General features: G+C 42.9%; 1 protein-coding gene across 1 annotated transcript in view; it reads left to right on the forward strand.

Moving 5' to 3' along the window:
- grik2 (glutamate receptor, ionotropic, kainate 2) overlaps positions 1-13477 on the forward strand; it is a 288770-nt gene that overhangs the window by 31923 nt on the left and 243370 nt on the right. The window contains 1 exon segment of the mRNA XM_039619454.1: positions 9893-10074. Within this exon segment, the coding sequence (XP_039475388.1) occupies positions 9893-10074 (182 nt within the window).

Raw genomic sequence — 13477 nt, forward strand, 5'->3', positions numbered from 1 at the left:
GCGGGAGTGAATAAGAGTCCTTCTTTGTGATTGCATTGAGACGGTGATAATTTACGCAGAACCCCCAGCTGTCGTCCTTCTTCCTCACCAAGACCACTGGGCCTGCCCATGGGCTGTCAGAGCAGCCATCTTGGCCAACTGCCGTTTTGAGAGCCGCAGTCGGTTGGGACACAGGCAGATGGGTTGGGCAGAGCTGGTGTCGATGGTGTGTTGGACCAACACTGTCTGTCTGCAGTCTTTGCCACTGGCAGCAAAGATGTCTATGTTGTTGTCCAGGTGGAAACTTAACCAGTGGCATTGGTCATGGACAGCATGGGTTGTTTCAGTCGAGGGAGAGTTGTTGGACCTGGATGGCTGAGGTGAGCAGTGGTGACATAGGGCCACTGGTGGTAGTTGGTGTGGCTGCAGTGTCCGGTGTCTGTTGGGTGGCAGCTGCCTGGAGGCTGGCTTGTCTGTCTTTGGCCCTCTCCTTTTGTCATGGTCCTGGGTCGTTGACCCAGCGTTTTGTGTTTCATTTTGGTTTCATCTTGTGTTTGGTGTTTATTCTGAATTTGTATTAGTTCTTTGGGTTTGGTTGTCGTGTTTATTATCCCTACCTGTGTCTTCCCTCTGTGCTCCGTTCAGGTCCCTGCGTTTGGTGTTGTAAAACAGTCTGTGTGTTTCCGGTTTTACTTTGTAGGTCTGCTTCTCGTTATGTCCATTAGTGTCAGCTGTGTCCACTCCCGTGTGCCATTTCCCAATTACCTGGTGTGTGTATTTATACTGCGTGTCTGCCTGTGCTCCTCGTCGCGTCGTCTGCATTCCTCTGCATCATTTTGGTATATCTCCGTGTCTCTCTGTTCCTCGCTTTGTGTCCTCTGTTTATGTTAGTTTTCCCAGTTTAGGTTTATGTTCAGTTCTGCCCTCACCTTGGGTTTTTTCACTGTAAATAAATCTCCACCTGCATCTCCACTGCCATCTGCATCTTGGGTCCTCTTTCATTCCACCACACGACTGCTGCCCAGCCGTGACACCTTTTTCTTTCTCTGTCCGTACTGGAGGACCAAAGTCTCTGTGCTGAGGGTGATGGCTAGCTTCAATGTGTCAACGCAGGCCCCCCAGTGGGTCAGCAGATCAAGTCTAATGATGGTCCTGGATGTTGGCGAGCCAGAAGTCATGCACCAGTTCCATGTCCCTTACTCGGATTTGCAGTGGTTTCCTCCCTCGCATGTCAGTCTTCTCTCCAGTCACTGTCATCAGCTGGGTGTTGGTGTGTGACCAGCCTACTGCAAGTGGGCTAAATGTGCCCAGGAATACACCAGGTCGTATCAGGGGAATGGTGGATCCTGTGTCTACCAGGGCCCGATAAGGCCGGTCATAAATACAGCAGTGCAGATAGAGCCCTTTTTACATGACTCGATTCGGCCAACCAAAGTGCATCGTCCGTGGAGGGGGGCAGACAGTGGGAGTGGTGATCCCCTCACTAGACTACTCCACTGTCGTTTTCCTGTGGCTGAGTGGCTCTGGCTTTCTGTGTTGGTGCTGGGCAGTCACGAGCTACATGGCCAAGCTCATCACACCGATAGCAACGGTTTGTTGGTTGACGAGGATGCCTTCGGAATGATGGGAATTGAAGCTGACAGACCTCACCTATTTCCTTCTCCTCCTCGCAGTCTGTTGCCCTAATGTAAGAGCAGTAAGGGAGGACTCTTGGTTGGTTAGGTTGTGAGGAGAACGCCAATTCGGCCCGTTCACCCTCATGGAGGGCCTCACAGAGGGACAGAGGCATGGCAAGGTGGACATGTTGGTGCAGCCACTCTGGGGTAAAGCATGTAGACTGAGTTCCTCCTGGTCAGCCAGGGGGAACTCTGGGTAGCCACGTTGGGCATGCAACTGCACATCCGCTGCAAAGGTGCCCAAACTCTCTCCTTCCTGACAATTATGTTTGTCCAGCTGCTCCCTGCTCTGGTCAGTGGAACGGTGCTGCCCAAATCGCCTCTCCAGTGCCATGGTGGGCCTGGAGCTTCCGCTGCTTTGCTGGGGCTAGGTCGAGAAGCACTTGCAGTGCATTTCCTTCCAATGCCAGGGCAAGGTGTGTGGCAGCTTCTTCGTCACTTTATGCTCCGTTAGATTGCTGGAAAAAATTAGGATGTCATCTAAGTACAAACAGCTTCAGAAAGTCATGGAGCACATTGTTGATGAGTGCTTGAAAAACAGCTGAGCATTAGTGAGGCCAAATGACATTACAAGGTAATCAAAATGCCAGAGAGGTGTATTAAATGCAGTTTTCCACTCATCCCCCTCGACAATCTGGACCAGGTGGTAAGGATTGTGCAGGTAGAGTTTGGCGAAAATGTCTCAACTGAACTTATGAGGGGGGGGAGGATACTTGTTTTTTACCGTAATCTGATTGAGTCCCCGGTAGTTGATGCAATTACAAGCAATTACTTTTGGAAATATAGTGTAAATACTATATGCTACATATTAAATATGTCATCTGTGTCTAGATTTGGTTTATGTGCAAACTACAAAGAGTAAAGCGATGTTTTCATACGGCACTCAGGTCGGCCAAGGTTAGTCTCTAAAACAACTGATCACATGTAATGTCAGGGTTGATATTCCTAAAGGTCTGATAAGGTCAGCTTCTTCAAACTGAACAGACTGGATATTTCCATCCATCCATCCATCCATCCATCCATCCATCCATCCATCCATCCATCCATCCATCCATCCACACTTTTCTGGGTTCAGATATGCAGCTATCTAAGCAGAGAGACTCCAATACTACCTTCTTCCCGTGTCTGTGTGTGTGTCTGTTTTTTTTCTTTACTTTTTGCTTTTACATTTTTTCAGCCAGCTCCTGTTGAAGGTGTAACTCAGTGTAAACTTTCCCTATCCTTTTCACGTGAAAAATACATTCATTTTTTTCTCAATTACAGTCACATGGCCAATGTACAGCTTTGTTTAGTCTTTTATTTGTAGAGATATGATTTTCTCATAAGCATAGCAACAGGAAAAAAGCTCCATAAAATGGTTTATGTACAATATACCCACCAGTGCTTCTGTAGCCAGCTGAGGTGATTGTGAACCACAGTAGAGAAGTCACTTTGTCTTGCATTGGTTAAATGGAACATGGCCAGTGTCTCACAGGTCAACACTCTGGGAATATTATCATTAGTGTGTGAAATCATGTTTGACTTAATGAAAGCTAGCAATTGGTTGCTGAAGCGCCTGCAGAATGCAGACTGTTTTCCCACCATGCACTGCACTCATCTGGAAGGTGCAAGTAAACAAACAATGCCTCAGGGCAAACAGCTGGAGACAGTGGGCTGTGGGCACAGACCCAGAAGACTGCGGAACCAGTTTAGACCAAAGTGTAATCATATATTTTCAGATGCAATAACCAGCACTGGTCTATTTTTTTTAAATAGCACATGGTCTATGAAGTGTGTGATTAATAATACTCTAACTAGTTACATGAGATCAGTTTTATTTTCACATAACATAACACAGCATATTTGTTCATAGCTTTCAGGACTTGTTTCAGTGTTCCAGTGAACAGTTGAATAGTCATAACAACAACAACAACAACAACAACACAACAACAACAACAATACTACTACTAATAATAATAATAACAGTAAAAAATAAAACGTGCTTACATTTAAAGCAAAGAAAAAGTTAAAAATACAGTAAAGAAAGAATCATTTTTGCAAAATAACTTTGCCTCAGTAGCAATGAGACCAATATAAAGTAAGAACTTAGTCGGACAGACTATGATAATGAAAAGAGCTCCATATCAAAACAGTTGTGTGGTTGGAATAGAAGTCCATGGGGACTTCCAATATTTGTGACAGATCACAAATTAGAATGGAGCTATTCTGGTTTTTCCTTTTTTGTTCAGGTGTCACAGGGATTTGATCAAAATGTGACTATTTATAGCGTGAACACAACACAGACCCAAGTTAGTGTTAATTTATTTTTCTCTAAATGCACTTTTTATTAAAGCATTTAGTTGCATTGCTGTTTGTCCACATGAAGTTTGAATTTTCATGCACGTAAATATTTCACCCTCATTTTCCAGACTGCAATCTGTATTCTGTGCCACTAGCCATCCTATTATCACATGCTTTTGATATCTGAATAATAAGTGTGCCAGACATCAGCTCTGATTTAGTTCATGATGGCACGTTGCCAGCACACAGCACAGACTGAGTCAAGCCAACAAGTCTGCACTATAACGACGCCCTGTATGCAGCACAGCTCACTCCCAGTCCAATCATACAATAAAAAGCTCTTTGTTTCAGTAGTTAAAACGTAGCTGAGCAAAAAAAGAATATGTCCAAATATCTAAATATCTCAAGCTAAAAAGAAAATTCATGTAAATGAGACACTGACAAATTACAGTAGCTGAGTGTAACAGTACAAAGTGTAGTGGACAGTGCAGTGCAATAACGTGGCTTGAAGGTAATGTATGTTAACAGCTGAGATTTCAAATAAAATGTTAACATGAGAGGACAGAGAATGCTCTGCCAGACAGATGTGTGGCATTGTAAAGAGGCATTTCATGAAATATGAAACATTTCTTCAATATGCCCCCATGCTGAAAAAGTCTCTTAGAAAAAGTGCACCACTGCCTGTCAGGTAAGTAGTATGTAGTAGACCTTCTACCTTACACTTGGTTAGAAGAAGGGAAGAATGCAAAGGCTTTGTAGTGGGGGCGGCCAACTGAGAAAAAAGCTTATGTATATTTAACTCCAGGCTGTCTGTTGGCTCCTCCCCTATCCCTTCATGCCCTGGTGATGCTCGACCTCCAGGCTCATCCTGTAACAGACCTGAGGTTTCTTTAGCTTCACTTTCAGGTCACGCTCCTTAGGTCTTCCCTGTCCCCAGACCTGAAGGCTTTCATCTTTTTATTTAGCAGTGGTCACTGTTGATCCAGGGCTTGTTTTAATATAGTCTGTGATCCATCCAGTCAAACAGATGATATCTTCTCCACATGTAGATTCAAAGCAGTCCTGAAGGGTCTTTAAGGCTCATTTGTCAATCTCACAAAAACCTTTATGGATACAGGCTGTCATTAAACAAGAAGCCAGCAATAACAATGACTAATGAGAATTGCCTCAGCAAGTAATACGGAGGTATTGTAAAAGCTATCAGTGCAATATCGCAGAAATGTTCCTTCATAGTAACATATCTAGGATTACATCACTTTCAGTAACTAACAGGACAGTTTTAATCTTTTGTTCCTGCCACTCAAATGAACATCTCTGTCTGAGCGAAAAGTTCTGCAGCGAAGTGCTGCTGCACTGTGGAAGCAGCCATGTTTCTGTGAAGCACATACATAAGCCTGGTCATCTCATTGTCCTCACATTCCCAAAGGTTCCCTCTTACCTCTTTGCTTACTCCAGCTCTGCAGCCCCTTCTTCAGGATAGCAGCCCAATATTCTGTATTGTTTCCACCAGGTTGTACAGGTGGGCAACAGAGAGAAAGAAAGAAACAAAGAAAGCAGGTCATACAGATTAAATGAAGTAATTTGGCATAACCAAGCACAAAATGTACTTGGTTAATGTTCAGAAGAATTATGGTTGTGGTTGAAAGAAACCAACATCGACCGGACTGGAAACAGCCTGTAACTGGTTCAGATTTATCTAAGCAGCAGTAACCATCAACCCAGACCCCTCTAACACAAGGTGCTACCTTACAGTTGTGACCAGGGATGGTTTATTTTCATGCTCATGTCTGCTTTAACTGCCACATTAAAGTCTGTTATCATACTAAAGCCAAGCGTCCTGTCTGAAACTGTGCTGTGTCAGCGTGTAGCCATTAAACACTCAGCTCTTTCTATCCGTGTTAGCTAACCCTTCACACCGTGGGGTTAATGCTTCTAATGAGGAGTGATCAACTCTGAGTATACATTACAATTAATGTTACAAAGAAACTTTATTAAAAACTTATTTCTATCATGATATCTTGCAGATTTGCTCTGTTTCAGTGAAAAAGCTTTTAGAATAGAATAGAATAGAATAGAATTCAACTTTATTGTCATTGCACATGTCACAGGTACAGGGCAACGAAATGCAGTTTGCATCCATCCAGAAAGTGCTTTAGTCGTGATATAGATATATTACAATATAAATTAGCAATAATAGAGATGTGTAAGTATATTACAGAAATGGGTCTATTATGGTATGTTATAATGTACACAGTGTGAAGTATGTTATGAATATTCTATAACTATAGGTATGTACAGGCTGTAGTGAGTACAAGCTATATACAGGCTATGAACAGGATATAAATATGAAATAAAAACTATACAGAAATCTGAGATATACAGTTATACAGAATGTGAACTATGTAAGTTATAAACAGTTGTGGGATTAAAAATTATCGTATGTACAGAATGATTATCTACACAGAACTATACAGTAGTGGAAAAGTGCTAGTGGTTGTGGGTGTGTGTATGTTCAGTCCATGAGTTTAACGTGGGTCAGATGTCAGGAGGCAGAGTTCAGGAGTCTGACAGCTGTGGGGAAGAAGCTGTTCCGGTACCTGGTGGTCTTAGTCCGGAGGCTCCTGTAGCGCCTCCCAGAGGGCAGGAGGGTGAAGAGTCTATGTGATGGGTGACTGGGGTCTCTGATGATTTTCCCAGCCCTTTTCAGACACCGCTTCCTGTAGATGTCCTTTATGGCAGGAAGTGGTGCTCCGGCGATGCGCTGGGCAGTTTTCACGACCCTCTGCAACGCCTTCCGGTCCGAGGCAGAGCAGTTCCCATACCAGACTGTTATACAGTTGGTCAGGATGCTCTCGATGGTGCAGCGATAGAAGTTCACCAGGATGTCTGAGGACAGGTGGTTCTTCCTCAGAGTCCTCAAGAAGAAGAGGCGCTGGTGAGCCTTCTTGACCAGCTTGGAGCAGTTGGTCGTCCAGGTGAGATCCTCGGAGATGTGGACTCCCAGGAACTTGAAGCTGCTCACACGCTCCACAGCCGTCCCCTTAAATGTGGATGGGTGGATGGGTCAGCATTCCTCCTGTAGTCCACAATGAGCTCCCCTTAGTCTTCTCGGTGTTAAGCAGCAGGTTGTTTGTGTCGCACCACTCAGCCAGGCGATCCACCTCCTCCCTGTAGGCGGCCTCATCGTTGTCACTGATGAGGCCAAATCACCGTGGTGTCATCTGCAAACTTAATGATGGTGTTGGAACCATCAGCAGGTCTGCAGTCGTGGGTGAAGAGGGAGTAGAGGAAAGGGCTCATCACACAGCCTTGTGGTACACGGTGTTCATTGTGATGGTAGATGAGCAGCGGTTATCCAGCCGGACATGTTGGGGCGGTTGGTCAGGAAGTCCAGTAACCATTTGCAGATGAGGGAACTGATGCCCAGGTCTGTCAGTTTCCTGATGAGTTGTGAGGGTGGATTGTGTTGAATGCTGAACTGAAGTCTATAAACAGCATTCTGGCGTAGGTGTTGTTGTTGTCCAGGTGTGAGAGGACAGAGTGCAGTGCGATGGAGACTGCATCCTCTGTGCTCCTGTTCTGGCGGTATGCAAATTGGTGGGGTCCAGGGTGGGGGAGACAGGATTTGAAGTGTGCTAAGACCAGCTGCTCTAAGCACTTAGTGATGATGGGGTGAGGGCTACTGGGCGGTAGTCATTGAGGCTAGATGGGTTGGAGTTTTTGGGTATCGGGACGATGGAGGTGGATTTGAAGCAGGCCGGTACCACAGCGTGGGCCAAGGACAGGTTGAATATGTCTGTCAGGACTCCTGCAACCTCCCAGAACACGCTCTGAGAACACGCCCGGGATACCATCAGGACCTGCAGCCTTGTGGACATTGATCCTGCTCAGCACCGCTCCTACATCGGTGGGGAGAGAGTCAGAGGTTGGTGGTCTGGCGTCATGTCTGTTATGGTTGTGGTTGTGGGGTTCCCTCGCTCAAAATGAGCATAAAAGTTGTTGAGCTCGTTGAGGAAGGAGGCATCAGAGGATGTGGGGAGGGTTTGGTGGTCCTGTAGTCTGTAATGGTCTGGAGTCCTTGCCACATGCGCCGGGGTTGGAGTTGGAGAAGTGTTCTTCTACCTTCTTTTTGTAATGGTGTTTGGCTTTTTGATGCCCTTCTTTAGATTAGCCCTGGCTGTACTGTAGGCGTGTGCATCTCCTGACCTAAAAGGCGGTGTTGCGGGCCTCGGGAGAGACAGAACATCCCGGTTCATCCAAGGCTTCTGGTTGGGGTACATGGTGATCCGTTTCTGGGTGGTGACACTGTCTGTGGTTTGGAGATGTAATCCAGTACAGATGAGGCGTACTGGTCCAGGTCTGTGTGGGTGAACATATTCCAGTCTGTGTTTTTAAATCTGTCCTGGAGCACTGCGTCTGTCCCCTCTGGCCACACTTTAATTGTCCTCACAGCAGGTTTCACATGTTGGATGAGTGGTGAAAAGCTAGGTGTGAGGAACAGGGAGAGATGGTCCGATTGTCCAATGTGGGGGAGGGGTGTGGCTTTGTAGGCTCCAGTCAGGTTGGAATAAACATGGTCTAAAGTCTTGTCTCCTCTGGTGTGGCAAGAGACACGTTGGTGGAATCTGGGGAGGACTGTCTTTAAGTTGGTGTGGTTGAAGTCGCCAGCAACAATAAAAGCAGCCTCGGGGTGTTTATTCTGGTGTTTGTTAATGGCTGCAGAAAGTTCTTTCATGGCCAACCTAGCATTAGCGTCGGGGGGGATATATACTGCAGTGAGTATGATCGAAGTGAGTTCTCTGGGGAGATAATAAGGTCTGCATTTGACCATTAAAAACTCCACATTAGGTGAGCAGTGACTCTCAGTAGTAGTGGAGTTCATGCACCAAGCATTGTTAATATAAATGCACAAACCTCCACCTCTGGTCTTGCCGGAGTCATCTGCTAGCCTGTCGGCTCTCTCAAGTAAACACTTTACTCCACAGAAACGTTCATCAGGACTTAACAAAGCAAACTGATAAAAATACAACAAAAATAAACTAAAGTTTGAGTGAATAACTACCAGACTTTGCTGCTATGAGTTGAAATGCATGTTGTAAAACTCCGGGTTACTTCCACAGTATAGAGACATGCAGCCAGTGCTATTTGTTTAATTGGTGCCTCTGAATGTGATGGTGAATGATTGTTCGGCTCTCTGTGTTAGTCCTGCAACCAGCTGCTGATCTGTCAGGACTGTCCCTGCCTCTCACCCTATGGGAGCTGGGTGAGGCTGGACTGGATAAGTAAGAGAGGATGCATGATAATAATGATTATCATAATTATAATAAATAATCTACCAAAGTAATACAGTAATAATGAAGAACACAAACTTCAGGCAACAACAACAAAATCAGAGGTCCTGAAAACACAAACATGTTTCCAGTATCACAGTGAAAAACAAGAGATGTTTATGCTTCAGTTGAAAACTGGTTGACTGTACATGTATGACATTTATGATTTCATTCATGATGCATGAAGAATGTTACACGCAGTACTGATATGTAAGAATATTTGTGGTGTTTGGATTAAAGTATACTGATCCTGCTGTGATGTGGGCGGATGTGAAAGACAAAGAATAAAACAGACAGAGAAACTGAGAGGGAAATATAACCATGCTTTAAGAAAAATATCATGCTTAGTATTGAAAATAGTAAGAGAGGACAGTGGGTGAAGAGAAATGCACTTCATTAGACTGAACTGCCAATAGAAACATACCGGCAGCTTTCTTATTCTTGCTCTGATTATAACTGCTGCTGCCAAATGAATTAGACAAAGTTGTATCCACAGTTACTGTGGAAAGATACAAACATTTCCCTTTTGGAAAATGGATCACTACATGGACGTCTGACTTATTGAAATGCAAATAGCAGAGGAGCAAAACTGTTCAAATGTGTGTTGTCTTTCTGCTTTTCTCACAGGTCTGATTCGTTTGCAAGAGCTTATAAAGGCGCCTTCACGATACAACATCCGGTTAAAGATCCGGCAGTTGCCTGCAGAAACCAAGGATGCAAAGCCACTCTTAAAGGAGATGAAAAGGGGGAAGGAGTTTCATATTATCTTTGACTGTGGCCATGAAATGGCTGCTGGGATACTGAAGCAGGTACGAATATTTGTTGCTGCATTTTGTCCTCTTCTAAATAAAATAACCACAAAAACTCTAATTTCCTAATCATCTGAGTAACAGTTGAACAGTTTAAAATAAGCCTGTGCTGCAATTTCAACATGTATGTTGTGATGGACGAGCAGTAAAGGAAAGTCAGGCACAGGTTAAAGTCCAAAAAACAAACTTGGTTAAATTATACATAAAAATCTAAATCTTGGGCCCATAAAAGAGGTCAGAGTAACTAAACTCCACAAACAATACGACTAACCCAAACAAACTGACCTACCCAAACGAGAGAAAGGGAGAAACTTAGTGCTGATCAGCCCACAAAGACACAAAAAGGGGTAAAACACACAAAACCTAACTGAAACTATCCCAAGAAGTTGATTCTGTTCATCTGGACGTTTTCAGTGGGAGAAACATTTCAGCATCATCAGGTGACGTCTTCAGTCTCAGCTGACTGCAGATTTACAACCTTATAAACAGTACATTTGCATAATGACTGAAACTAGCACCACTGAATGAACAATGGGCTGTGAGGTCAGCTCCTTGATCGTTAACAGAGTAACATAGTGTACGCTCATAAGAGCCAGGAGGATTCCCAGGATTTATACATCGGGGAAACCAAACAACCTCTGGGGAAGCGGATGGCAAAACACAGAATCAAGGGATGTTCATTCAGTGGTGCTAGTTTCAGTTATTGTGCAAATAAACTAAGAATACAGTATAATGTGATGGTAGAAATAAATTAATTCTAAACCAAAACGAAGTTTTGATTAGCCTGTAAATTAAATCCTATATTTAAAGAAAGACAAATATAAGTGTAGTGTTATGTACAAGTCTCTATTGTAGTGCTGTGATGTTTGGTAGATATTACCCACTATGTGTGGCTGTAACTGGAGCCATCACAATGTAAACAATAGTTTATTTTGACCTTTTGACCTGTAGCCTTTCTTTCTCATCCATTCTGTTGTATCTCAGTCTATAACCTTTCACCTCACCACTTCTGCTTCTCAGGCCTTTAACCCATTTTAGGTCTGAGACTGCTCCAGTGTAGTTTGCACAGTCTGGACTCTGCTCAGTTCAACTAAGCTTACGTCTCTGCTGTCGACAGCTAACAACCTTCTCTACATGTCCTATCATCATCTGCTCTGGTTCAATATTCCATCCATCACTCACTCAGCCCTGTAATATTTAATAATCCCTTATCTAACTGCAGTCTCCTGTTATCATGTTTGTTTATCCACTTTGAGGAATCAGAGTCAAAACACTTTATTTGTGATTATTATTTATTAAAGCATTGGTTGACCCACCCCCCGTCCAGGAAGCCACAGTCTGCGGTCAATCGGCTGCGGCCAACTTCCCAAAAGAGAGGGCAATCTGTCCCAACAGTTCACAGAGTGTTATAAGAGAATATTTAACATTTTCAAAATAAAGATTCAATTTTCAATTCAAACTCAGAATGTGCATCTATCTGACGGGTTAAAAGTGGTGGGGAGAAGCTGCTCGTTTTGCAGACACTCAAAACGAACAGCTTCTCGTTTTCTAAGTAATTATTCAGGTTTCTAAGTAATTATTCAATCAGTAAAACACTAAAGATTCTACTAAGAGTTTGAATGAGTTTGTACTACTGTTATTTATCTTATTTTTTACTCAAATCTTCTAATTTTATGATTCTCTTTTTTAACTTTCCTCATATCTTCCTATGTTTTTATATCTTTTGATTATCTTACATGTACCTTGGTCAACAGTTGTTGTTTTAAATGTGCTGTATAAATAAATTTGACTTGACTTTGATGTAAAGTGTGGAGCGCTGGTCTGAGCCTCAGAGACAGTAAGAAGCAAGCAGAGGGAGAAAAACCATGAAATTATTTAGAAGCTGATTTGATCCTTAATGGCTGTGCAGCTGTTATAACCTACAACACAGAAGCTCAATGATGACCTCATACAGCCAAATTAGACTAACACATATATAAACATTTACTCACCAAATCAGTGTATCACATAAAGAATCACAGCAATGCCAACAATGATCTCCTGAGCTGAAGCTTCTCCAGGCTTGTCAACATATTCCAGAAAAACATGAACCATGAACATGTGGACTGATCCGTGTGAGGGAGGAGGAAGGTAGTGACGTGGCATTTTCAAACCATATCGTTTTATCCTTCCACACTGAGAAGCAAAGTTTCCAGCTTACTTAGTTTATCTAATTTAAGACAGCTCAAATAAACTGAGTTGATCAGCTTTTCTAATAAAAGTACTGGTAACTGACTTAAACTGAGTTCTAATAATAAATTGATAAAAACAGAGTTCAGTCTACTTGATATGTTTAATTAAACACAATATTAGATTTTACAGTGTAAAAACAGACTGGTGCTGTCAGCATCTTAAAGTAGCTGTTAATATAAATAACACTGAATTGAATTAAACTGCAGGACTGTGGTAACTCACTTAACAAGCATTCATAATTCTCCTGCCTGAAAGATTTATAAAATATTGAGGACAACATGATTCAATTCCTGTTCTCTGTCACTCTCCCAGGGTTTTTAATCAGTGTCATACTGCTAGATTGCTGAGGAAGGTCAAGGCTGTCTTTCACTAATAATGTCAGAAAGAATCATTGCTAATGACAAGTAATGAAAGGTTTGAGCGTCTGATATTCTCATTACGTGACACACCAATTAGTTATAAGTACTCATAGCAATCAAGGTGTCCAAATACCTATGCGACCAAATACTTCCAGTTTGTGTTTTTGGGTTCAAAAACCAGAGATGTGGTGCTCAGAGAAAATGTGCCTCCAACTTTCTGATACCCCTGACATGTATGGGATCACTGAGAATTTGCTCAGGCAGCAGCTGTCCTTCTTCTCTCCTGGATCACCTGCAGCTTTGACAAATGTCCAGCAGATGTTTTATGTTAGTTTTTCGTTGTTCTTGAGTTTTTGAATTGATTGCTACACGAGAAAAAATGTGATTGGACTTTTATCTAAATCTAAATAATATAAATGTAATGTAATGTAAGTATTCCAGAAATATCAGACCCTTCTTATAATCATGTTAATACTGATGTGTAACAGCTATTTTAATTTCATTGAATGTGTTTTTCTGTTAGTTTGTTTTCTTTTCACCAAAGAAAAAAGTTTCTGGCACTAAACTGTCATCACAGGATCCAGGATTTTGTACTATGTGAGTCACCAGTGAGTGGGCTGGTTTTCAGACTGAGCTGTGGAGTGTTTCTCAAGGTTTCTCACCGGTTATCAGCAACAACATCCCTTCATGTCTCCTTATACATGCACAGCTATAGTCTGTGGTTTGTTTATGTACTGGTGTAGGTAATCCCAAATGGAGTATACAGTCATCACCACACAGACAGGACACATACACAAGCAGCTCCTGATGAT

The sequence above is a fragment of the Oreochromis aureus genome, linkage group 11 (genome assembly GCF_013358895.1).
Source record: "Oreochromis aureus strain Israel breed Guangdong linkage group 11, ZZ_aureus, whole genome shotgun sequence".
NCBI classification, from domain to species: Eukaryota; Metazoa; Chordata; class Actinopteri; order Cichliformes; family Cichlidae; genus Oreochromis; species Oreochromis aureus.